This window comes from Lacerta agilis, chromosome 2 (genome assembly GCF_009819535.1).
Source record: "Lacerta agilis isolate rLacAgi1 chromosome 2, rLacAgi1.pri, whole genome shotgun sequence".
Classification (NCBI taxonomy): domain Eukaryota; kingdom Metazoa; phylum Chordata; class Lepidosauria; order Squamata; family Lacertidae; genus Lacerta; species Lacerta agilis.
Genome location: NC_046313.1, coordinates 57,839,769 through 57,866,859, shown reverse-complemented (window position 1 = coordinate 57,866,859; position 27,091 = coordinate 57,839,769). Strand labels below are relative to the sequence as shown.

At 39.9% G+C, this 27,091-nt stretch overlaps 1 protein-coding gene across 1 annotated transcript; it reads left to right on the top strand.

Annotated features, from left to right (window-relative positions):
* Window positions 1–167: 167 nt before the first annotated feature.
* MAPK9 (mitogen-activated protein kinase 9) lies at window positions 168–27,091 on the top strand. The gene is given in 14 exon segments (XM_033140228.1): window positions 168–319; window positions 10,566–10,736; window positions 11,673–11,746; window positions 11,749–11,801; window positions 13,537–13,595; window positions 14,425–14,563; window positions 15,748–15,913; window positions 17,076–17,118; window positions 17,120–17,145; window positions 20,390–20,572; window positions 21,240–21,364; window positions 23,052–23,115; window positions 23,371–23,442; window positions 26,303–27,091. Coding segments are annotated over 13 exon segments (1,269 nt in total). The 5' UTR covers window positions 168–319; window positions 10,566–10,614; the 3' UTR covers window positions 26,446–27,091.

The window sequence follows — 27,091 nt, the reverse complement described above, 5'->3', positions numbered from 1 at the left end:
GGAACCGCTCAGTTTCACACAGGCAGGTGACGTTACCTCAAAGCACACACCCCTCCCCCCCCCTCCCGCCCAGTCACCGAGGAAGGCGCTTGTCACTCCTTACCATATATAGTGGCCTTTAATACCCGCCTCCGGAAGGCTGGTTGGCCGACCCTCGAAGAATGTCGGCGTGGATTGGCCGCGGCGGCTGCCTGTCATCACGCTCGGGGCCTGGTGCGGCCTGTGAGGGACCGAGGGAGGCCATTGCGGCTGGAGCGTCTCCGAGAGCTCGGTCAGGAATCAAAGCGGCAGAGTGGCTCCCCCGAGGGCTTCCGAGGAGGTGAGGCGGGCGCTGGAGCGGGCATGTTTGGGGCCGGGCTAGGTGTGGGTGCGGCCGAGGGATACCATCGGGGTTGGCTCCGGGAGGAGGCGCCGGGGGGTTGTGGGTGGGTGGCGGCGACCCCCGCAGACGGCTGCGTGATGACTTCAGCCCCCCTCCCCCACCCGGAGCTGCGGCTGGAAAGTTTCCCCGCCACCTTGGCAGCCCCCCTTCCTCCTCCTCCTGCCCCTTGCGAGGGGACGGCGGAGGCTTCCGCTTTAGGCCCTGGCCCCGTTCCCCGCTTCGTGTCCAGCCCCCCTCTTATTCCCACCCGCAAGCGCCCCTCGTTCCCACGACTCGTTTTCGTCTCCTGAGCAGCCGCCCGGGGGAAAGCGGTCTGGTGCCGCCCGGGGAGGGGGGGTCGTCTCTCAGGGGTGGCGAAACACGCAGGAGGTCCTTCCCGCCCCACTCCCGTGGCATCTCCAGGGGAAGAGCCTCCTCGCCTGACAGCATTGGGCTGACTCGGCTTGGAAGGTACCTGCGCCTCTCTCGCCTCCCTCCTGCCGCTCACCCCTTCTGCTGCCGCAGTGATTCTCGTCCTTTGCGGTTTGTGAGCAGGAGATGCCAGGGATGGATCTCGTTGGTTGTGGACCAGCTTCTCCGTGCCCCGACGCAGGGGTCGGACTGGAGGGTCCCAGTGGTGGTGGTGGTTTGCTATAAGCTGCTACCCTCTCTAAACACTGACCTGGGTGGGAGCAAATCCCATTGAATCCAGCGGAGCTTACTTTTACTAAGCAGGCCCGCCGCATAGGATTGCGTTGATGGAAAACCAAGCCCCCCCAGGAGCACTTTGGTCCTGCCATCGCTAAGCTTTCAGATGGGCGTTGTGCAACAGTCCTGGTACACATTTTCAATGCCAGAACAGAGCTATCTAATCTGTGCTATGGAAGGTGGAGGTTAACAACCCAGCTCTGCACGTTTACTTGGAAGTAGAAGCCATTGATTTCTGTAGGATGTACTTTCAAGGAAATGTGTTTTGGATATCTGCCCAAGCTTTCTTTGAATATCCCTGTCCCATCTCAGAGGCACAGTAAACTGTTCTGTTCTTAAATTATTGTCAAAGGGTAGAGGGGGATCAACAAGCCAAGCAGCAGTTATTGTTTAATGTAATTGAATAGCACATCTAGTTTGTCACTAGTGCTCTCTTGATGTCATACTTCTCTGGATAAGAATGACTGTGCTTTAAAATTAGTATGGTGTACTGTCCGCTTGTCAAATTGTTGAGTTTGAGTTGTGTTGGATTGTGTAATTATAGCCCTCACATAGAGAAATTACCTTTTAAGAGAAGTCTGCTTGTTATATCACTTTTCCATTTCATGTGCCAACGTATAACTGAAATTATTAAGAATGCTAGCTTTCTAACTTTCTTATTTGCTTTCTAACTTACATATTGGTAGCTTATTTTGTTAAGAGCATTGTTTTGGTCACTATAAGGAACATGTTTTTCTTCTGCTTTTTTATTATTGCCTTTATACATCACTTCTTACATTTGAAAGTGCATTATTATCGACCTTGTATTCATGTTCTTGTGAGAAGGGTCTCTGTTTAGTTTTTTTAAAATAGGGGAAGGTGATTCTGGGGATTTTTACTTGTTCAAGAGAGCTCAATAAATGCATGACTGAGTAGTCATCAGAATCATGGATATTCAAATCCAATACATTTTCTGTTAGATATATCTTGGAAATAGTTTTAATGTGAAATATTGTTTTGGTACTGTGACATGTTAAACACATAGAGTTCCTCTGAAAGTAGGTAGGATGTAAGTTTTAAAAAGAAATGTCTAGTACAGTCTACTCTAAGCAGCTGATACACGCTGGAACTGCACTTCTAACCTAAGAAAATAAGATCAAACTAGAGGCCTGTCTCGTTCAGCATTTTCTCCCAGAAGTCAACCAGATGCCTATGAGAAGCTTACAAGAAGGATATGAGCACATTAGCACTCTCTCACTTGTGACCCTCAACAAAAGATATTCAGAGGCATACTGCCTCTGATACTGGAGGTAATGTCATGGTCATATCTAAGAGCCATTGCTGTCTCAATACTTTTTAAAGCCATCCAAATTGATGGCCATCACTACATCATGTGATAACATTTCCCACAGTTTAAGTATGTGCTAGCCTGTTTGTACATCACAATAAGCAAAATCATTGCTTAGCCCAAATGTCCCTACAGTTGCCACATGCTTTGGAGACATAATGTGAATATTATCTCTCCTGTATCCAGCTCCAAGTTTGAGGGGACTGTTGAGCCTCATTTGTATAGTTCTGTGTTTTGGGGCTCTCCGAACACCTTGGAAGCACAACATGGTGAGTTCCAGCCCCCTCCTGAACTTTGATCTGGGGCCTGGGGTTTGTTCTTTGTCGTGGGCTGTATTTTGTAGGTGTTCTGAGCACCTCAGAAGTTCAGTGCTACATCAGAGCAAGACTTGCTAACCACTGCAAATGGAACAGCCCAGAAAACTTAATATCGGACACACTGTTTGTGATAACTATGCCACCATTTTGTAAATATTCCCTGTTTAATAAGTACCATGCATCTGTTGGCCTTTTGGCCAAATCCTCATCAGAGAAGAGTTGAACAACTTTAACAGTTGCAGAGACTGAATGACCACCACAGCAAAGGAGAAGTACTTTGTAATGTGCATAAATGCAATTCCTCTTTCTCTTTCCCTCACCAGTTTGTTTAACTTGGTGGTCTTCTACAGTGGAATTTATGCTTAAAGAGTGGTGTTCCATCCTGCTTGCAAATACCTAGCCCTTGAAGATAATAAAGAAGTCTGGATAAATCCCTAGACTCAGAAGTAAGCCCCAATGGGATGTACTATTGGGCAAAATAGGATTTCAGCTTTAAGTGTACAGTTAATATGAAGACTGGTGTAGCATTGTAAAAGCTTGAGATTATCCCCAGGTTACTACCAAAGCATAGCCTTTGGTAACTGCCAGTGAGCGTTCTACCTTCCAGTCAAGTAGGCAGCGAATAATGTGTGAGTAAGATTCTGGCACTGGGTTGAAAGTGTTATGAGTGTTTATTGCTGCTGGTTGTACTGCTGTGTGTGTATAGGGTACACCAGTGTTTTTCAACCTTTTTTGGGCAAAGGCACACTTGTTTCATGAAAAAAATCACGAGGCACACCACCATTAGAAAATGTTAAAAAATTAACTCTGTGCCTATATTGACTTATATAAAGTAATTCTCTTGAATAGGAATCAAATAAACAAATTTTTCCCACGGCACACCAGGCAACATCTCGCGGCACACTAGTGTGCCGCGGAACAGTGGTTGAAAAACACTGGGGTACACCACTAAGATCTGACTATTTAAATTATAATGCTCAGTTTTTACACTGGCTCTGTATTTAGTGAGTTTTTTTGTCTGTATTTTCTATTCTATATTGCACGTATTCTGCAATGAAATTATAATGAGAACCTTTGGTAGCAGTTGTCATTTATATTCCACTGTGCCTTATTAGTTGTACTTTTTATTGACACTCTTTTTGCATTAGCATTTTGTGTGACTCTTTTGGTGATCCAGAGCAGATAAGGAATGTTAGATATGTGCCTGGCTGACTGTATTGCGGAGAGAAGGGATCAACAGAATCCCAGGCAGGGTAATATTGACTCCCTGGAATACACTGGGGGAGGGATGATGTTAGGGATAGTAGGCAGAAGGCACTTGACCACACACACCAACCTGTCAATAGAACCTAGGTCATGGGTAGGCAAACTGAGGCCCGGGGGCCGGATCCGGCCCAATTGCCTTCTAAATCCGGCTTGCGGATGGTCCGGGAATCAGCGTGTTTTTACATGAGTAGAATGTGTCCTTTTATTTAAAATGCATCTCTGGGTTATTTGTGGGGCATAGGAATTTGTTCTCCCCCCCCTTCAAAATATAATCTGGCCCACCACATGGTCTGAGGGATGGTGGACCGACCCCCTGCTGAAAAAGTTTGCTGACCCCTGACTAGGTAGTCATGCCAACCCTCCCAGCTTGAAGTGCTATTGCTGAATGCCAGGTAGGTGCATAATTAAACATGTTAAGGTGCTGACCAGGTATGCATTACATAGAGCTGGGTGAGCCTGACTGTCCCAGCTGTGCCTACCTGGTCAGTGGCGTTGCTAGCCTCTGCGCTGCTGGGGGTGGCAGCGCAGAGGCACCCCCTGGGGGAGGGGCACGACGCGCGCGCCGTGACGTCATCATGACGTCACGACGCACGTGTATACAGAAAGGGGGGATTTCCCCCTTTCCGAGGCTTTTTTTTCGGCGGGGGGGTGGTGACCAGTGAGGAGGGGGTGACAAGCGTGACCCCCACCTCGCTGGTCGGGCCCCCCCCGCCGAAAAAAGCGGCGGAAAGCGGAAAAAGAAGCAGAGCGGCGCTTAAACGCGCCTGCTCTGCTTCCTTTCCAGGCTTTCCCCGCCCCCCCGCGGTTTTTTCGGCGGGGGTGGTGACCAGCGAGGAGGGGGTGACAAGCGTGACCCCCACCTCGCTGGTCGGCCCCCCCCCCCCGCCGAAAAAAGCGGCGGAAAGCGGAAAAAGAAGCAGAGCGGCGCTTAAACGCGCCTGCTCTGCTTCCTTTCCAGGCTTTCCCCGCCCCCCCGTGGTTTTTTCGGCGGGGGGTGGTGACCAGCGAGGAGGGGGTGACAAGCGTGACAACCCCCCTCGCTGGTCGCCCCCCCGCCGAAAAAAGCGGCAGAAGCACCCCATCCGTGTGCTGCTGCTCCCGGGGTGACGGAGGGAGCGGCGGCGGCGCGTGGGAGTGGCGGGAGGGGCCGCCGCTTGTCACCCCCACCCGCCGCTGCTCACCCTGTCACTGGGGGCATACCGCCCCCACCCCCCTCCCCAGCGACGCCCCTGTACCTGGTTCTTAGTATGACAGTAGGAAGGATTGCAAATTCTTTCATTAGTAATCCAGTGTCCTTGGGTACCAGGGTCAAGGGAATACACCTAGTGTTGGGTCATGGATACAGAACAGGGATCCTCACCCCACTGCCCAACAGCTTCCTTGGCAGAGCTAGCTGGAACAGTCTTTGTGGTGATGCTGGTTGATGTTGGGCACCATCAGAACCACATGTAGCTGGATCAGCCTAGAAATGATAATAGGCTGGATGAGGATCAACAAGCTGAATCTGAATTTTGGCAAGACAGAGGTACTGCAAGTGAGTTCCCTTCCCCATGAAAAAGGTGGATTTTCAAAGGATATAACATCCACACATAACCACGATGAGACTGACCCATTTTTTTGTGCACATTAAACCTGCAGAGGAAATAAATTGATATGTCCGTCCCTACAAATGGCTACCTCTTTGGTGTTTCTGTTCACCTAGAGGACTTATGCTTGATTTGATTAACCTGATCTAAGTCAGAGGTTTGTGTTGTTGCTGTGCTGTTTATTGTGCCTATTTATTAAATTTTCATTTTTACATTTGCTGTTTGGTTTTAAATATGATATTATTTTGGCTGATGGATTGTTTTCATTATTGCTGTATAAACTGCTTTGTGAGTTTGTATGGTGAAAAATGGTCTACAAATGTTGGAAACAAGTAACATAAATAAAATGGGGACTTCAAAGTTTTTATATCTCCTGAGACCTCGGTATAACAATATTTGACAGCTAATTTAAGCAAATCTGTTATATCTGTTGTACAGTGCTTTAAAAGTCCGTGCATAAAACTAGTGATTTTTATGGGAGTTTTATTAATCCCAGATTTAAGGACACTCCCTCAGTTCCGAGGAAAGGTTCTGTTACACAAAGTGAACATTCTCCCCCAATTCCTGGAATATAGGGAGTAGCCAGGAGAGCCAGCTGTCCTCAATATTGTGATGCTTCTCCCAGTGTCATGTTAATGGCAGCTGTTCTCTTTCTTTCCCCCCAACTTGGAGCTAGAATTTAAGACTAGGTGTGGTAAAAGAAACTCTACTTGCAGGTAGCCTCCATATTATTACTGCAGAGACTGAGAATGGACTAGTACTGTTTCTTTCCTAGCAGAGAGGGAATAGTCAGTCATTATGTGGGTGAGGTTTTTAATGAATGGGGTTGGATTATTGATCCTCTCTTTTTGTTTCTCTTGAATTGTTGTTGTTGTTGTTGTTGTTCTCCTCCTCCTCCTCCTCCTCCTCCTCCTCCATCCTCATCCCACCTGACTCTGGAGAAGGACCAAAAAAAAAAAAGGAAAAGGAAAAGAAATCAGCATCCAGGTCTAGTACATTTGCCTGGCTTGGCAAATAGCACAGCTAGGCTATGTAAACACAGCAGTTTAAAGTGGATTAGATGCAACCCATTTGTGTAAGTTCTTTGCATCTTCACATGGTATTGTTCTTATCAAAGTGACAACCTCCACTTCCCCACTTTAATAAAAAATAATTATTCAGAAGTTACAATACAAAGTTACAATACAATAATTTCAAGCCTGCATTGATGCTACAATTGCTCCCTAGTGTATGTAGTTATTTTAAAGCAACTTGGCAATGGTTTGAAGGGGCAAATATCTATAGCATGCTGAAGCCTTGGCCATGCAGGTATTCTGCAAGATTGATTGACTGATTTAATTTAATTCATAAATTTATACACAACTTGAATGTTTAAAATCTCAAAGCAGTTTGCAAAGAGAATAAACAATATAGTTATCAATAAAAGCAATGAAAAACAACTTTAAAATCAGTAATAAACTAAAACAGATTGAAGCAATATGTCTGGGTAAGCTTATATATACAAAATGCTTTGGTTCTTAGGGTACTTAATGGTTTTTTCTAAAGACATACGGGCTGCAATTTCAAAAGCAGTGTGAGCTGTGTTACCCACATTTTTGAAGCTGGTGTCCTGCCTCCAATATAGCAGCTTCTTCTAGTAAGCATTTATCCTCTGAAGGAGAGCTGAAATACACTCGTTTGGCTTTGAGCACCCTTTTCTTTAAACTTGGTGTGCTTTGTGTGGCTCACAGACCATATGTTGCCCACCTGAAGATTGGAGGTTTGTTTTACTTTTTATACCTAGACATGAAAGGACTTGCTTTTACTGAATGTGCCCAGTTCTGAACAGAGAAACATCTATGTTGGCTAGGGTATATATGTGTGTGTATGATGCACACAGATGTAATCACTCAGAAAGTGTTTTATAGGTATCTATGTCTGGCAATGAAACTGAGTGTATATCACTGTCAGAAATACATTTTTTCCAGTTCTGTAGTGGAATGTAATAAAATGAAAAGATTCCAACGAAAAGTTTTTACTTATTTAATTTTTAAAAAAAATAGTGAAATGTAATCTAAACTCTTTAGTGAGGTATTTTTTTTAAATTAAACTTGTAAATAGTTTCCATTTTGGTTACATTACCATAGTATAAGACAACTAGATTAAAGCTCTGCTACTTAAACAAATGCAATATTTAATAAACACTAATCAAATTTACCAAAAAATTTGGTCATATGTATTAATGATTTATAAGAGAGGCTGATTTGGCATCAAATTAAAGTTTTGAATTTTCAATCTTCTATTTTTTTCTTACTTTCTTTTCAGGAAAACCACAGTTTACCTGTAGATCCAACTGTGCTAACTGTGGTTTGTCTTTCCTTCCACACCAGAACTTTAAACCCACCAATTCTGCATGGGAGGGCATGCATAATCCATAACCTGCCAATTTGGATGTTGCAGCAAACGATAGCTGACTTTGACCTGAGAACCATACCATGGTTTGCTTTGTGTGAACCAGCTGCAAACCTATAATCATTTGGAAATGTGAGTTACTTCGTTGCATGTTCTTTTTTTCCACCCTGCCCTGTAACTTTTCTCGAACAAAGCATTGAATCCAGTTCATATTAATGATACTTCACATAATATGTTGAGATTGGTGGAGGAAGGGAGTCCTTCTGTATTATGCATGTTGTGGATATATAATTACTTGAAACACTGTCAAGTTTCTTGAGAAGTTTGTTCACATAAATGCAGTCTCTCATGTAATTCATATTAACATTAGATATAGCTTGTCATCTTATTTTTAAAAGCTGTTTAAAGCTCCTGCTGCCTGGATTTGTTTTGAAATTTCGCAGCACATTCCCCTAGTAGGCAGTGAAATTTCTGTAGTTGTCTGAGTTATCCAAAAAAAGTATGTTTGGCTGAGGATAACTTCTTTTTTCTTGCTTCTAGTACTGTAACTTAATTCCCCCTCCCCCACACATACTTAGTATTTTACAATATTTGTCATATTCCAGCAAGCACAATCTACGAGTTCAAACATTTTCTGCTCACCAACATCCCTCCAAGGAGTACAAAACAACTGCTGTAGAAGCAAAATCTCTCTACCTCCTGCATCTGAACCAGGGTGCGGGAAGGGAGATGTGTTTTCACACATGTCTTACAACATGCAAGCACTGGCAAACAGAGCAGTGCTGCCTGAACTGACTGTGCTGATCATATTCCAGTCTTCTGCACAAAAATGTATCTGGATTTGGGACAATTGGTAATAATTAAGTAGGAGTGTAAACAAACATCATACATGACATTGTTTGACTTAACATATTTACTGAAAAGTAAGTCCCATTAAATTCAATGGCCCTTATACTCCCAGATACATGGGTTCAAAATTGAAGAATTGTGGGTTAAGAATTTCATTCAAAAAATGTACAGCTTGATAGCAGAGGTGGCTGACATTGGTTTGCGGCTCTTTTGAGGTCTGTATGCCAACCTGAGCTAATTTAACTCATGCACACAAGCTTGCACATGCATGTATACTCATGCAGGACACACAAACTCAGAAGGAGGAGGAATAGACTTAGTTCATGGAGTTGGACTTGATGACCCTTGGGATTCCTTCAAACTTTACAATTCTCTGAAATAAGTACTGAATATAAGTGAAACGGGGACAGACAACACACACATAAACAAAGAAAGAGAGGTCAGACAGTGACACAAACTTAGCAGTGTGTTTGCTGTCTTGGGCAACTTTGGTGTATGAGGGTCATCGGTTGCTCCGTTCTTCCTTAGGGGGGCAAAAGGTTAAGGATTAATGTTAATGGGTTAATTCTCTATGAATCAGCAGAGATAACTCATTCCCCACCATGCACCTGCAGGCATCTTGTGACTTTCTTATCAGTGTTAGTGGGCAGATTTGGCAAGTGACTTTGTGTATAAAAGGGCTCAAGATTACAGCATACTGTGTGGGTCATGGTAGGAGACTTGCTGAAGGCTATCTGTTGGAACTATGGATTGAAGTGAAAACTTTTTGAAAAGATTGTCCGAGGAAGAAGTTGGAAAATTGGTGGACTTCAGAACTTAGAGAACTCTTATCACAGGCACCCCCAAACTCAGCCTCCCAGCTGTTTTGGGACTACAACTCCCATCATCCCTGACCACTGGTCCTGTTAGCTAAGGATGATGGGAGTTGTAGTCCCAAAACAGCTGGAGGGCCGAGTTTGGGGATGCCTGTCTTATCAGCTGCAGGACTTTGAACAACTGACCTTAGGACTTGGCTGTGGACTTTAACACAGCAAGGACTTTGAAGCAAAGAACCCTCTCTGGGCTCAAGAGAGAATGCTACTTGTAATGTTTGTAAATAGTGTGTGTTTGTATAGTGGTGTATGTGGTATTAGCCTAGTAAAAACAACTCTCCTAAATGGTTGTTATCTGCTGTGAGCTTAATGGCTTAACTGAAGCTTTTCCAGCGCCAATACACAACACCCTGTTGTCTCCTCCTACATCAGCATTGCCATGGGAAGGAGTAAGAACCTCTTATGTTTGAAAAGGCACCATTTTCTGTCTGGTGTGGCACCACTGCTAGAAGATTTTAGATAAGAAATGAAACAGAATGCTTCTTCCTCTGTTCCAAGGCACTCTAAGACATTCTACCCATGGAACTGACTGGAAAGAATGGTGCTGTGCCAAAAGGAGAAGTTAGACTTCTGGCTCCATGGGCAGCCACTTGCCTATTGTTGCCTGTTACTTGGGACAGGGCAGGAAACCCACACAGAATAGGACATGTGTGTACAGGACAGGATAGAGAATTTTTTATCTCCGCTAAGATAGCATTGCACTGATCAGTCATTCTGCTAAAATCACTTTTGGATCATCCATTATGCTAGTCGTCTCTTAAGTTAGTCATCTAAATGCACGTCATGCTTTGTTCCCTCACTGTTGTCTAATTTCTAAAGAGAAATGCTGTTGGCAGCTTTGGGTACATATTTATAAAAAGTTTCACTTTTTTGGTTCTCTTTATACAGATCTTGAAAACTGCCAAATCCTGGGAGGAAAACTACATGACACTACATCATGAGCGAGAGTAAATGTGACAGTCAGTTTTACAGTGTTCAAGTCTCAGACTCGACATTCACTGTACTAAAACGTTACCAACAATTGAAACCTATTGGCTCTGGGGCTCAAGGCATTGTATGGTGAGTAGCTAGTTATTGGACAAAACTAGTACCCTGTTTCTCCTAAAATAAGACATAGCCATAAAATAAGCCATAGCAGGATTTCTATGCATTTGCGAAATATAAGCCGTTCCCCAAAAATAAGCCATACCCCGAAATAAGCCATAGTGACGTGGTACCTCCCATTAAACAGCCTGGAGAGGCGTGGCTATGCAGCGTACCGATGCGACGCGGTTAAAATAAGACATCCCCTGAAAATAAGCCATACTGTGTTTTGTTGGGCGAAAAAAAATATAAGACGGTGTCTTATTTTAGGAGAAACACGGTATAAGCATCAAACTGTAATATCACCAAAATTTTAATCAAGGACTCAAAACAAAGTATCTCTAAAAGTGAGATAGTTTTTTATTTGCTTGACATCTGATGGCACATACCTTAATTCCACACATACATAGAAACAACAGAATCTAAACATTATTCTGAAGTATAGTACTATTCCGTGATGATGTTGAAAATTAACAGAACCTTTAAACGGCCTGTGTCAGATAAAGCTCAACTAAAACAACAAGTTGATGAAAGAAATTGTGTAATCTTAACACCTGTTCTAGATAATAATTGTCTCTTAGTTTTTGACTGAGATATAATGCATCTGCATTTTAAAATTTCTAACTATACTTTGACTAATGGAACAGGATGAAATGCTTCATGCATGGAGGTGTTAAAATTAGTCTAGTAATAAGATCTGATTTATTTTTGGTTGAATAAAGAACTTGAGAGGGTTTTCATTTGTGCACTTTGCCCTTCACCTAAAACAAGAAGCAGTTTCCTTGGGGTGACTGAGCTTGTCTGTCACATACTCTGATACCCAGCCGCACCCTGGGTGCCTCTCCACTCTTATGCTGCATGGCTCTGATTTTAAAAAGCTGCAATTAAGATGTTTCTGTTTTAACTTTTCAGTGCTGCATTTGATACAGTTCTTGGAATAAATGTTGCTGTAAAGAAATTGAGTCGCCCTTTTCAGAACCAAACACATGCAAACGAGCTTACAGGGAACTTGTGCTTCTAAAATGTGTCAATCACAAAAATGTGAGTAATGTTAATTTATATTAGAAACAGGTAAATGTAAAATATAATTGAACGAATGTCAGATGAATCAACTGGAACTAAAGCCATTATTCTGTTATTCAAATAATTAAATAATTAGAGAGAGATCAATTTTCGCTATGTCCTGTACCTCCTGTAATGAACACTGTATTTGTTTTAGGACAATTTTCTAATTGCAATGTAGAAGACTAGTTATTCATAGTTTGTCGTATTTCTTTGAAAAGCTAACTAAATTTGGGTTTTTTTTCATGCAGGTCTCTTTGTGGTCTCTTTGTTGTCTGTGGTTGGCTTTAGGTAACAGTTCCTCAGATAGGAATGATCTATGGCTTACACCACAGATTGGCAACCAATATTTCTAGAAATGTATTAAAAAAACAGTATGTTTCTTTATGACCATTAAAAACCCAATGAAATTATCCATTGAGCTGAGGAGCACAACATGGCCACTTGTTATCTTGATTATCTTCCGAACTTTCATATTAAGAGAAATAATTTTCATATTAATGAATCTGAAAAAAATCTGTTTTGTTTTATGCACCTAGGACCTTCCTCTCTGAACTCTCTTTATGCATTATGGGTAAAATCCTGAAAATGGCATTTGGCTATCAAAAGGGGAAGCCCTGGTAGAATGGCAGTTACTCTTCAGCTTATGTGACAGCTTATCTATAAGAACATGGTTAGACAGTGGCCAGCTACATCCATCTCCAACTTTGCTAAAACTATGGCATCCAAATTGCTATGTAACGAGTGATTTTATCCATCAAATGCAAAACTAATTATCACTACATCATATTATCACATTACTGTATTTTTACATTACTAGACCAAGGAGGGGCGGCTAGAGTCATTGGGAAGGAGCAGCCATAACACTCTCATAATATAAGAATTAGTCCTTAAAGCAGAGTACAATGACAAGAACACCCATTCTTTCATTTAGTTTAACTATCAAATTCCTTCCTATTAAATCAGAAATAATCAGGAAGCATTTGACGTAAGAGTTGAAACTGGACTGCATGAGGAGACCCAGCTCAGTAGGTAGAGCATGAGACTTTTAATCTCAGGGTTGTGGATTCGAACCCATGTTGGGCAAACGATTCCTGCATTGCAGCGGGCTGGACTAGATGACCCTTGTCCCTTACAATTCTATGATTGTATTATTATTATTAGGAGGCTTATAATATATTTAGTAGCATGTATACTTCTTAATAACCATTATGTTTTTCTTCAAAAAGCAGTAAAAAAAAATCTTATCAATAGGGTATTGATCTCTTCCCACTGAATATTTGAACAGGCAATGTGGAAATGTATTTTCTAGGCCTTCTAGCAAAATAATATATCGCTGAGATGCAACTGAGCTACTCCCATAATCTAAGAATTGGCCATATGTTAAAACTCTGGTTATTAATTTATCTGTGGATTTATTATAAGTGAAGCTATTCAATCCATTAAACAAATAACTTGATTTATCTCATTTATGTTGAAATATTGATTGTCCCTTATGGACAAAAAAATAGCATCATGCAAACTGAATGAGGATAGTGAGTTAGTTCAAAAATATTTGTGAATCACTATGTTAATCTCCTTTTTCTTGCTACAAAGCTTCAGGTAAAAAGTTATTAAATAATTTGATCTATATGCTGACATTGCCATGTACTGTTTCATTTTTTTTGCAAATCATTGTGATGGTGATTATAATTCTTTTATTTTGGTTTTACAGATAATTAGTCTATTAAATGTATTCACACCACAGAAGTCACTAGAAGAATTTCAAGATGTGTGAGTTTACTTTATTGTGTTTTCTTGATAAATATCTATTTAAGATTTTAAGACCAAATTCTTGATGTTCTCTGCCTGGAAGCAGTTGTCCTATAAAAGATTTAAAAATATATTGTGCTTTGTGGAGAAAAATGCTGAAGCCTTCTGTAGGCATTGAGATTTATGAACAAAACATGACACTCCCCCCAAGTGTTTATTTCATCATTAGGAGATGGGTTATTGTTTTGTTATTGTTTTTTATGTGTTCTCATTTTGTATTTTTATGTTGTGAACCGCCCTGTGATCCGCCCTCGGATAAAGGAAGGTATCCAAATTAAATAAATAAAATAAAAAAAATTTTACTGGCCACATAACTGACATTGGGGGGGGGGGTTGCTTTGTTTATTTTCCTTTGCTGAAAGAGCAGTCAAACCAGTAACTAAGTACCAATATCCTGACAATATTTTCAAACGAGATGTGAACTAATGTCAGTTGAAGTTTTGCCAATTAACTTCAGTGGGAGATTTGTACCCAAAGTAATAAAATAATACATTATTTGAGTCTGGATTGCTAAAAATATTTCTGCTAAGAAAACAAAATTGTATAACTGTGTCCACTGTAATTTCCGTTTTGCATTCCCACAACATGTTAAGCTATGGCTTCCTGGGACTGTGCAAACATGTGGGCTCCTAAACCACCTAGTCTTTTTTATGCTCTCACCATGCTGAGCTAAGCTGTGGTCTGGCTTAGTGTGTTGTCTGTACCTGAGCTTGTGGTTACGATCTCTCATTGCTAACCACAAGCTGTAGTCAACATTTGCTCTTGTAAAAAACTTTTTTAAATGTTTCAGGTATTTAGTTATGGAACTAATGGATGCTAACTTGTGCCAAGTAATTCATATGGAGTTGGATCATGAAAGAATGTCCTACCTTTTGTACCAGATGCTGTGTGGTATCAAACATCTCCATTCAGCTGGTATCATCCATAGAGTACGTAGTGCTATTACAATCGTATCAATAACTGACTTTCATTAATTAACTTCATTAAGAATATTCAGCTATATTTGAAATGATTTTTTTTTAATAATGACATGACAATTAGGACTTGCCATGTTTGATCAATCCCTTTTATATTCTCATACAAGAGGGAAACAAACGATATCCTGTCGTCGTGAATTCTGAAGCTTAATCAGATTTGTCATTCAATGCCCAGAACTGTTGGGTTTCCACTCCTCCCTTTCTACTTTAGCTCATTGCCCTTGCTGAAAACCTAGTTGTCATCGTATACCCACTAGCTAAGAGTAAGGCTCATTAAACCAGAGAAACCCAGCTCTGAGTAGCCATGTATACAGTTGTACTATAAGTTAACTATACAGTGAATTCTTAATGTGGCTGGAGCTTCTGCACAGCAGGAGCCTACACCCATTAGCAAAGCTTCACACTTGCCTTTTTTGGGGCAAGAAGGGATTCTTTAATATTTACTCATACATATTGTGTAGTATTATTTGCATTAAAATAACTTCTAGGGACTGCCTAATCTCAGATGACCCCACCACAGGAAAGATGCATCCTGGTTCCTAGTGAAAAAGAAGGACAAATATGGACATTCCAAAGACTAGAAAATAAGACAAAAGCAGGCGAGCGGAAAGCAACAGCTCTTTATGGTTGACTAAAACACTGACAGATGGGAGTAGCTAGGCTGGCTCATTTCACAAAATCACTTAGATGGTACCTGCTTATCTTGCTTTGTAACTTTCTAGGAGTGTGAAAGACTTAATTTTATTTTATTTTGAGGAAACTCAAAAGTTTGGGCCCACTGCTTGCAGATGCCAGTGAAGGCATCTGTGGATGCCAGGTTGGCAACCCCTGTCATATGTCTCTCTGTGTGTGTAATTGGCGACCTCCCCTGTCCTATAAAACAGCAGCCAACTGTTAGGTGGGGCAAGAGCTAAGGACAAAGCTCCCACAAACTTAGTTACTCCCTCCTTCCAATAGTAGATGAATATCACTCTAGAGTCTCTTCCAGCCCAATGTGTTAACTGGGGGCGAGGGGAAAGGTACCAAGACTGCCCACCCCAGAAACTCTTAATCATGCAGATTCTCCCCCGCCCCAAACACAGCACCACCCTATATATATATATATTTAACATTTAATTGAATGTATTTTTTCTTAGGATTTAAAACCCAGCAATATAGTAGTAAAATCAGATTGTACTCTCAAAATCCTTGACTTTGGACTTGCAAGGACGGCATGTACTAATTTCATGATGACCCCATATGTAGTAACACGATATTACAGAGCACCAGAGGTTATTCTTGGCATGGGATACAAAGAGAATGGTAAGTTGCAGAATAGAATTGCGTCTTGTTGGGCACTTGACCAGTTGTAAGATTTCTCTGTTCTTGAATGTATTCTTATCAGTCGAGAACTGTGTGTAGTAGGCTTTCCACCATCAGCACAGTGGGGTAATTGCCTGAGGCAGTGCTGCAGTTTTCACAGCCTAAAGAACTAGTTTTAACCATCTTATCTTTTAAAATCGCCCTATGCAAAGAGAAAGGCAGCTGGTGAGAGTAGTGCAGGAGACACCACGCACCCACCACCAGCACTAAGCATCCGCTGAGGGAGAGGGGTCAGCCTCCTCATCCAACACCACCTCTCAGTATATGTCCGAGAAGGCTGTGGAGATTACCTCATCTCCTAACTCACTGGCTACAGTAGCAGAGTTAACTAAACCGAATCTCCAGGTGCCAATATGGCAATAAAAGGCAATGGTGCATGGTGCTGAGTTTTTCTCTTGGTAGAGCAGAAATGTCGTAATGTGTAAGCTCCCCTTTTAATGTTTGCCTCCCAGATATTCCACTATGAAAATTAAACTCCAAAGGCTTATGGATGTTTTACCAAAATACGCAAGTCATGAAGGGAGACTATGTGTATGTAAGGACCTCAGTCTAGGAACGCTAGTTCTGTTTAACACTCTTTCAAACCAGGGACTAGTGCTATTATTTCAGTTTAGAGAATACTGTACAAAATAGTCTGTGGTGAATTTTTGTTTGGGTTATTCTGAATAGCTGCCATGAATGTTTGGTGTGTACTGAAAATGTGTTTGTAGATTTGTAACTTGTCCCTAGTACACCTAACATTTAATAGTGGATATCTGTCTGTTGGGTGCATAATGGCAGAAAATTGTCCTCCATAAGGTCCTGTTTCCAGGAAGAGATTGTATCCTTTATAAGACTTCCATGGACCACAAATGTGAACAGCTTGAAAATAAGACTGAAGTGATTTTGCCAGACCTACCATAATATGTGGTGTTATATTTTAATGCAGATGTTTCTTGTCAAAAGTAAATTTGCATTTAGATTAAATGTTCTGTCCATGTTGTTCAACAACACGTTAGCGGTTTCATTTTTTTGCATTGGTGTGTTTTTAATGTAAAAATGTTTTGTTTCCACTTTAGTTCACGACACTTCATAATTTTGTCATTTCATCTTTTACTTTCAGTTGATATCTGGTCAGTTGGTTGCATCATGGGAGAATTGGTGAAAGTTGTGTGATATTCCAGGCACTGATCGTATCCTTCCCTAATAATTTTGAATCTTAATCCACATTTACAAAGAATTATTTCACTCACTTACGGATGCAAAAGATGCTAATCCCCTGCCCTCATCTTTTACTGAATGGATCTGCCACGCATGTTCAAAATTTTGTGATATTAACCAAGCACTTAAACTTTTATCTCTTCTTTGTCCACATTTAACTTCGGTGTTTGAACATTAATCATTCTTGTTTGGAATTTCATTTTTTTGTGGTTTTAATGGTGCTGCAAATTTCCTTGATGTTATTGGCACTGTTTAAACTGAAAATTCCACAAAATTACTGCTCAAAATTTACTGTTTTGGTTTTTTTTTTTGCATTTCTACTGCACAATGGACATAGCCTCACAACAGTGGTTTTGACTTGTCAGTTCTTATCTTATCCTGTTCTTCCTTCAAAAGGATAGCGAAGGCATGCAGGTTAGAAAAATATAATTCCGAATGCTTAATTTCATGAAATTTTAATGGTTGATCATGTGTTAACCTAATAACACAATTAAATAGAAGAGCTTGAATTTTCATTTTCTCAATTTTCTCCCATATATATTATTTTATTCTCTAAAGCCTTATGACCAACCTAACACAATTCTTCATGTATGCTGTGTCTCTTTTAAGTTGCATGTTAACACTAGTTTTCATATTTGCTGTCTTCATATATCTGTGTTTCATGCTTTACAAATTTCTGTGCAGAAAATGCATATTACTTGTTTGAGCTCCACCAATCTAGTCTCTGTTTCTCTGATCATTACTTTATGTTATTGGTTAAAAGTGTTGTTTACTTGAAAGTCAATCTCAGGTGCAATCACAGTCTCTTCAGAAAACACATAATTTAATATATTTCAACAGATACTGGTAATTTTCATGACTGAGCAGAGATAGTTGAGAAGAATCTTTGTGTTGACATCCTAATGCTTTCTTTCCCTCTTTATACCCATATTGTTTTCCATCTCTGTGATTTACATGGAAGCCATGTAAAGGCTATTTTCCCTATTGAAATAAACATTTGGTTGTTAGTTTATAATTTGGGTTTGCAATCTGGTGACCTGGAAGAAAGTGGGGGAGAACCTTACTACTTGTATCTTGCTTAAAAATAATCAGCTAGTTGTTTTGTCACAATTGTTAGCAAGTGAATGTCCTCTCCCCCCCCCCCCCAATGTATTGTCAAACACTTTTCTTCCAGAAGTACGTATGTGAAAGTTTCTCCTCAGTGCTTTGGGATATTAAAAAGACTACGATGTTCTCTGTTTGCAAAATACAGTATAGATCTTAGGCACACCAAGCTATCTGTAGTACCTTTTTAATAATTAGTAGACCATGCAGTTCCAATTTGGATTCCTGAAGGAGTGTGAGGGGTGAGAATGTTTCTTCCATTTTAAATTTCATTTGCTGCAGTTTAACAACTTGAGGGACCTTATAGAAGGCCACATTTAAAGGGACTTCCTCATTAATTTCTACAAGCAAGCACTATTTTATCATTATATTTGCATGTCGCCTCTTTGTTCCTAGATGAGAGGCACATTTTAGTAATCTGGATTGTGACTGCTGATACTTCTGGTGTGTGCTGTTGAAGATTTATGGTGATGCCCAAAAAACCCCTCACTTGATAGCTGTTTCTGATTAAGCACTTGTCAGCCATGTGGAACTTGATTGTTTTCACCTACGGAGTTATTCCAAAAATATGTATTTCATGTAGACTAGACTTCTGAATGCACCAGAGAGCAGAAACTGCACAAAATTGTTGTTTTTAAATATTCTGGAATTCAGTGATGAAATACATGGTTTGTACAAAGCTTTCTAAGGCTGCAGTTTTATGTACCTGAAAGTACATCCTATTTAATTAAGTAGTACTAACCTCGGAGTAGACATGTTTTATGACTGCCTAGTGAATTAAGGTTCCTTTAATTCTAGATTGGTGGAGTTCTTTAGTAAAATCCATTTATCTATGCAGATCAAGTAGCTGTCTTTATTTGTGCAATTTAGCATGTGATGTTTTAACCTTTTATAGTACTTGGTATCAAAATTCCATCTAAATGCATTTGATCAAGCAAGGAAAAACTGAGCAATTAGCATGTTCATCTGTATAGAACATACAGATTCTTTAAAAGGGTACCTTAATGGAAGCAGGGATGTGGCTTTTTATTTGGAAAACTATGGAAATATGCACTGTAGTGTAATATGTTTCTTCCAGCTAGTAGTATCTTTTTCTGATGCCTTAGAGAGCTAACTAATTTAGCATATTTTGCTTGCATTTAGTAAACAAGGCTTAACACTTTGAAATTGCCAAGCTTGTAGTTCAATCAGCACCCATTCATTGTTACTAAAGAATTTATGAAATTGTTTTTTTTTTGCCAGCATTTAACTTGGTACGTCTATATTTGAGGAAGAAGCACATAACTGCTTTTGGAAAACCAAAGAATTTTAATTTTACCTTCTGAAATGTCAGCTAATGCCAAACAACAACAACATAACTGAAGTTATTGGCAATCATTTTTACTAATTTCAGTGCAATTCTACACACATTTACTTACCAAGCACAGCTAAATTATATTAATTTAATTTAACCAAATATCTTTTGAAATTCTTAATGAGCATTCCTCATTTTGTAAGTTGAAAAATCCAACCACACCCTGTGGAATTGAGGCATTTTGATTTGGGGATTTGGTTTTGTGCAGGGAAGAGGGGCGTAACTGAAGAAGATACTAATTTCAAGTTGATTCTGAAATTTTATCTCCATGTACCTTTTAAATACTTAAGTTCAGGATCCACTTGGAGTACATCCTGTGACTATCTCTAAGGGAGTTATCCACATAGGTGGCAAGCAGAAGCGTTTCGAAATTCCACCAGCCCTGAGAGTAGAAACATGCTAACAAAGTTTGGATCTAACTTGTCTCTCAAGCCATTCCCAACATGCTTCACAACCTTTTGTGAAGAGCCAGTGTGGTATTGTGCTTAGAGGACCTGGGAGGCCAGGGTTCAAATCCCTGCTCAGCTGTGAAGCTCACTGGGTGACCTTGGGCCAGTTACAGTCTCTCAGCCTAACCTACCTCACAGAGTTGTCATGGGGATTAAATGGGAAGAGCCATGTATGGCACTTTGAGCTCTTTGGAGAAAAAGGTAGGATATAAATGCAATAAATTAAATAAATAGCAAATTCTTGTACTATACATGCTTTTTTGGGGGGAAGGGGGAATACTTTTATTTTCCTAAATGCAACTTTTGCAGATATTGACCAGTGGAATAAAGTTATTGAACAACTAGGTACACCATCAGCAGATTTTATGAAAAAACTGCAGCCTACTGTGCGGAACTATGTAGAAAATAGGCCAAAATATCCAGGTATCAAATTTGAAGAATTGTTCCCAGACTGGATATTTCCATCGGAATCTGATCGGGACAAACTAAAAAGTAAGATTTCATGTGTGCATTATTTCTTGTATTTTCATTTCTCTCAAGGTTGTGAAACAGGCATCATTTTTTTTTTATGTACAGGCTTTTAATACTTCAAGTTGCATTATAGAGTTTAGGTTACCAGACTGGTTGGTGAAGACAGGAATTGCTTAATTTTTTTATTTGGGACATTATAACCATATGCTACAGCCTATCAATTAATATATGTTTCTTTGTTTTGGCATTGTTAATTCGTGTTTTATTTTGCAATTGAGTCATACTACTGTCCTGGCAAAAGCCCCATTGCAAGAAACAATGTTGTGTGCTAGTAGAGCAGTATGAATTTTCAGATTTAAAAATGTAACAAAATTCAGGGATCTTAACTATAATGTACGGTAATTGTTTGGGGGTGGGGGTGGATACTTTTTCTAGTTGATAAAACAGCATATTTCTATTGTCTGTCACTTAGCAAAATGCAGATTATAATTTTTTTAATCCACTGTTTACATTAAGCATGTTGCTTGTATTGAGTGAATTCCAACATCCTTACTATCTCTTGTCAAAATATCCAAGACTAAAAAATACCTTATGGCAATGGCATGTCCTTGTTATGAATATGCATTTTGTACCTTACCTTTATGCTTCAGATCTTCAGCTAACGGTCACCCCCCTTTCCATTTTCTAGCTGGTCAAGCTAGAGATTTACTATCAAAAATGCTAGTAGTAGATCCAGACAAACGAATTTCGGTAGATGAAGCTTTGCGTCATCCATATATCACTGTTTGGTATGACCCAGCTGAAGCTGAAGCGGTAAGCTTACCTTTAAAGTTTGTTCAAAAGAAATTTTATGGTTGCTGTCACTATGGCAGTGCTACTTATCTTGGTGAAAATCTGAGAGCATATTTAGATTTCTCCTTACACTAGAATAAAGTGTTATATATGCTATATATGTTATATATGCCACAGTAATTGCAGTGCAATTTAACAGCCTAAATAGTTTTAGTTAGCAACTATTGAAAAATGCCAGATATATTGAGCTTGAGTTTCTTTTTCTACTCTTTTCTTTTAAAAAAAAGTTTCAGTAGCTGGTGTATATTTAAGGCTGCATCTTGAATTTCTGACATTTCTGACTATCAATCAAAATGTGTTCCATAATTAATCCCACCAAGTCCCATTTCCCAGTCTTTAAGCCATCCTGTATTTTGCAGCTCTGTGGCAAGACAGAAGTCAGTATGAGAGAGTGAAGAATTTGTATTTAGTTGATTCTTAAGAATTGGATAAAAGAAGAAGGGTAGAGGAGGCAGGGGGGAGAATAAACTTGTAATTCAAAAGATTGCAGAGGCTGACAATATCCAGTCTCCTTTAGACCTTTTCCCCTACTTCTGGGGTGTGCATGAGAGCTGCCCATAAAAAGGGAGGAAATCCTGCATTTTAGGATAACTGTGACTGGGCAGCAGTGTGTCTAGCAAAGGGGAAAAAGGTAGCAGGAAATATGGAAGTCCCTGTGTCCTTTAACTAGGTGGTTTTTTGGGGGGATATGAAAAACCATGTGGTATATGGTATATTTGAAGTGTGGTTTTTTAAAATATTTAAAACTGCAGAAGTTAATGGAGTACAAGGATTCTGCATGCAGCTAAACGCTGGGCTTGAGTTGGGAGGATGTTCAGGAAAAATGTTTCCAAATAAGACCCAAGATGGGGCATGAGCTTCTTTCTTTACTGTTACCTCTTTGTGTATGGATAGGCATACTGCAGCTAATCACATATATGCTAAAGGCTTCTCTGTTGTTTCCTATGGGCAACTCCCAATTTTACCAAGGGGAGGAAAATGGTCTAAAGGAACTTAGAAGTTCTGTGATGGTAGTGTCATGTGCACCTCTTCCTTTCTCCATGGGAGGGAGAGAACCAGCTCAATGACTAAAAATTCAGCAGCTTATTAAGATTATATTAGGGATGAGGTAGGGCCACTGAAATATTGCTGAGACTAAATAAGCCTGTTAACTCATGCTAGCTAGCTATAATGTTTTTTCATTAAATGAAATAAAAAGCACAGACCTCCTTTGTGGGTTTTTTAACTTGAAAATTTGACTAAATTGAGTAAAAATTTAAAAATTGCTTAGTCTGTTGAAAACTTGATCATATTCCTGTGCAAATTTTATTGCTAGATCAATTGATTTGTCAACTATGTACAATGATTAATTGACTAAAACTCCTTTATTTGGCTGCTACCCTATTAATTGTAGCATTTACTAACCCTTGTATTCAAAAAAGCAAATCGGGTGATAACAGTAGAAACTAGCTTTGATGAAAAGTTTATAAAGAGCCTTTTAAACAGAAACATTCTCTTATGCAGCTTCTGTTTGTTTCAATGAAAATAACACATGAGAACTTCCTAGCTCAATAAACGATCATTTCTTTTTTACACTTGTATTTCATCATGGGAATTAATCTAAGTTTTATTGAATTGAAAGTCTTATATTTTTAACCCCTTTTTGTAGCCTCCTCCTCAAATCTACGATGCACAGCTGGAAGAAAGAGAACATGCCATTGAAGAATGGAAAGGTAACCATGATTTATTATATGCTATGATGCTTGTGAACCTTTTCTCATAGGGCAACCTATAGATGCTTTATAAACAAAAATTAAACATAAGTATGCTCTTACAGTGAAATATGACTGGGTGGTTATTTGAGACGGAGGGGTTTGCATGAGAGTGTTGTGTCAGAACATAGTAGCTGTTTCAAGATTTTAAAAAGTACTCTTGTAATTTCTCTTCTCTTTCTCTCCTCCTTCCTCTGTCATTTCTTTTAAATGTAGAACTAATATATAAAGAAGTAATGGATTGGGAAGAAAGGAATAAGAATGGTTTGGTAAAAGAACAACCTTCAGGTTAGTCATTGATGTAATAGTCTGTTTTTGTCTTAAGGGGTTCTTTGTGCTGTGTTATAAATCTGTTGTCATTAACAACGGAAGTTTCCAAGTAAGTTATGTTGTTCAAGTTCTTGTTCCAGTGCAACCTGTTTCAGAATGTGCACAAATAACTAGTAATAGAATAATTGAGCTACATGGAATTATACTATTAATTTCTAGCTTGTGGAGAAGGACGATAGAAGTTGAGAGCTGTGGATGGGATGCCTTATTTCCCTGAAGCACAGGTGAGGAGCCTCTGGCCCTCCAGGTGACGATGGACTACAGCACACACCATCCCTCACCACTGAGGAATAAAAGTTGTGTTCTCTGTGGCTTAAGGTTTCAGGAGAGAATAGGAAGTCTTTCCTCGTTGCTCTGAGTGACATTTGTGTCACTCGTACTCTCTCTCTCCCATCAGCAGGCAGATCCATCATGATGAGAAACAAAAATGGTGTGATCACATTCCATTGAACTGTAGGGGAGCAAGGTCATTGGTTTTTGAAAGGAAATTTATGGGGAACAACACTCCTCCTTTTTATTTTAAAGTTGTCTGACAGTCCTGTAACAATGATGAATGGAAGCACTGTCTGGCTTGACTTGCTGTCCCAAGGGATGTAATGGGGAACATTGTAGGGGCTCATGCCTACTTGACCCTGAAAATTTAGATTACAAACATGTTTTCTTCATATCAGTGGTGAATGCAGGCAAGATAGCAACCTGGCAGTCTCTTCGGGCATTTGCTTGGCATTATGCTATAGATAGTGATGCCATAAAAATAGGGTGATGTTGGTGGAGATGTGCTGATGAATATTTTTAGCTGACACAATTTCTACATCCTTCTCCAGGTAAGAACTTCTCACTCTTGTCATATAGGGGACTGCACGGAGGCCACAAAAAAGGAAACAGAATTTCTCCTTCCTGTAACTGTTGTTCCAGGAGACAATACACATATGCTTTCCCTGCTCTAGAGACTACAAATATGAAATGAACGAGTGAGGTGCTGTCCCCACATCTTGACTGACATGCTTGGTAGCAAAAAGCTTGTCCAGGGAACAGGGAAGTGCAACTGAAGTACCAGAATTCTGGAAGATTCTGTGTGCAGGTTGGCTCATGCACAAATCCACTGGCCCAATTCACATATAATGTTTTATATACTTATTTATTTCATAAAATGTATGCATCGCTTGATTGCAAATTAATGTCAAATATTGCACATGTTTTCACACAATGCCAGGCCTACTCAGGTGTGAGTAGCAGCAATATTGATTTCATTTCAGTAGCAACCAAACTTGGCAAAAACAAAGCCACACTTGACAGAAATCCGCTTCCCAACCATGTGGGAGCAGAAGGATGGCAGGGAATATGCAAGCCCAGCTTGCTCTCGCTCATGGAAGCTAGTTCACCATGGCCTGGCATTATGAGCAATATTTGAGATTACTTTTCTGTGCAAAATTACAGGTAAGTACAGCAGTGTGGTTCTGTTGTGAAAATTAAGTGCACACAGTGCTGCTTCTAACATTGGCCTAGCCCAACCTCATAAAAACAGAGTAGGAAGCAAGCATGAAATGCCCATCACTGATAAGTCAAAGCAAGGTTTGGTAGTTAGTAGGCAGACTACAGCAGTTTGTTTTCATCAAGTGAAAATGAAATGTCTACATTTGGTAGGTAGAAAGCAAGTGTTCATATTTGAGAAATGATCACATAGGGTCTTCTTTTACCCTTTTGCTCAGTGCATTTGATAGAGGCATTGATTCAATGTAGAGATTAATTTGGGGGGCAACACATTTTTATTTAGATTATTTATTTCTAATTGTTTTTTAATTATTTCTAATTTACAGTTTTTGGATTATTATTTTTAGAAATTGATTTTTATTCACCCTGACCAGATGGTTATGAATCCTCTGGAGCAGTATAGGAAGTGGCCTAGAATTGCAAAACATGACCCCCTTTTCCCTAGCAGGAACCTCCAGTAGATCTGCCGCTTTTACAAATGGAAAGGGCTCTTCCATTTATAGAGGGGCACACTAGATCCAATCTATTGTGGAAAAATGGGTGATATTTCTTAGAAAACAAAGATTTCAAAGATAACCAAAGGAAGAAACTGAAATTTCATTTTCGTAAGTGTGAACACTATCATTCCCAACATACTGGCTACATGTTTTCATTTGTTCAAAAGTACAGGGCTTCTTATAAAATATTTGATGCCCTTGAGGGGAAATATTGCATATATATACTCCTTTAAGAAATAACACGGTAAGCCATTTGTGTTTGGAGAAAGAATACTATAAATCCTAAAATATCAATTTATTGATTTGATACAATATTTGTATTCCGCTTTTCCAACAACAAGCATTGAGTTCAAAGCAGCTCACAATAATCCCAAAAGGATTGGGGGGGGGGAGAGAAGAAGAAGAAGAAGAAGAAGAAGAAGAAGAGTTTGGATTTGATATCCCGCTTTATCACTACCCGAAGGAGTCTCAAAGCGGCTAACATTCTCCTTTCCCTTCCTCCCCCACAACAAACTCTGTGAGGTGAGTGGGGCTGAGAGACTTCAAAGAAGTGTGACTAGCTCAAGGTCACCCAGCAGCTGCATGTGGAGGAGCGGAGACGTGAACCCGGTTCACCAGATTATGAGTCTACCTCTCTTAACCACTACACCACACTGGCTCTCATTGTAAACACTATAATATCAAACACAGAAGCACATAAATAAAGCAAACTGCAATAAATAAAGCAAACTGCAATAAATTCATCAGAACAATGAATACAGTTCCGTAAAATCTATGGTTCCAGCCATGTCTTGCCTCAGATTTTCTTATGCTTGGTTTACTTAGCACAGATGCAGCAGTGAATAGCAACACCAGCCCTTCCCAGTCATCATCTATCAATGACATTTCATCCATGTCGACAGAACAAACATTGGCTTCAGACACAGACAGCAGCCTTGATGCTTTGACAGGAACACTTGAAGGATGCCGGTGATCAGCTTTGCAGATTTAACATTGGCAAAGAACTTTTGCTTCTGTTGGGCCTGAAATGCTTGTAAGTTTATGGAACCAAGCAAAGAAACTCCATGTTCTGCATGTTTTTTTCTAAAGTAATGCCTGTGATTTTACTCAGTTGAAATAAGACTATCTGCTTAATAGTGTAAAATGAAAGCAACTTTATATCTCGGGACGAAACAAACATTACTATACCTATTCTGTTTTAACCTACATCAGGTGAGCAGTTAGAGTAACTCGAAGCGCTAATGAGTTCATGGGCATTCTGTCAGACATCTGAAACATAATCAATATAAATTTCAAAAGAAAAGGAAAAAAGAAAGCCATTGTAAGTGGCGTTGAATGTATATCTTTACAATTACATACATTTGCTATATTAGTGTATCTTGCTGGTATTTTCAGTACTGTAAAATATAGAGGCAGTTGTTTACCTACATAGCATTCTTTTCTCGGGGCCTTTTCCTCTCCACCTCCTAATTTCTGTACTTTTCTATAGAAGAAGCAAACATGTGAATTCTTGCTTCATCTTTACATCTGAATGTAACTCTGCTTCTCTGAATGTGCTCTTTCAGTGCTTTCATTTCAAGGGGTAAGGTGGAATAAGTAAAACGTGCCATGTGGGAATT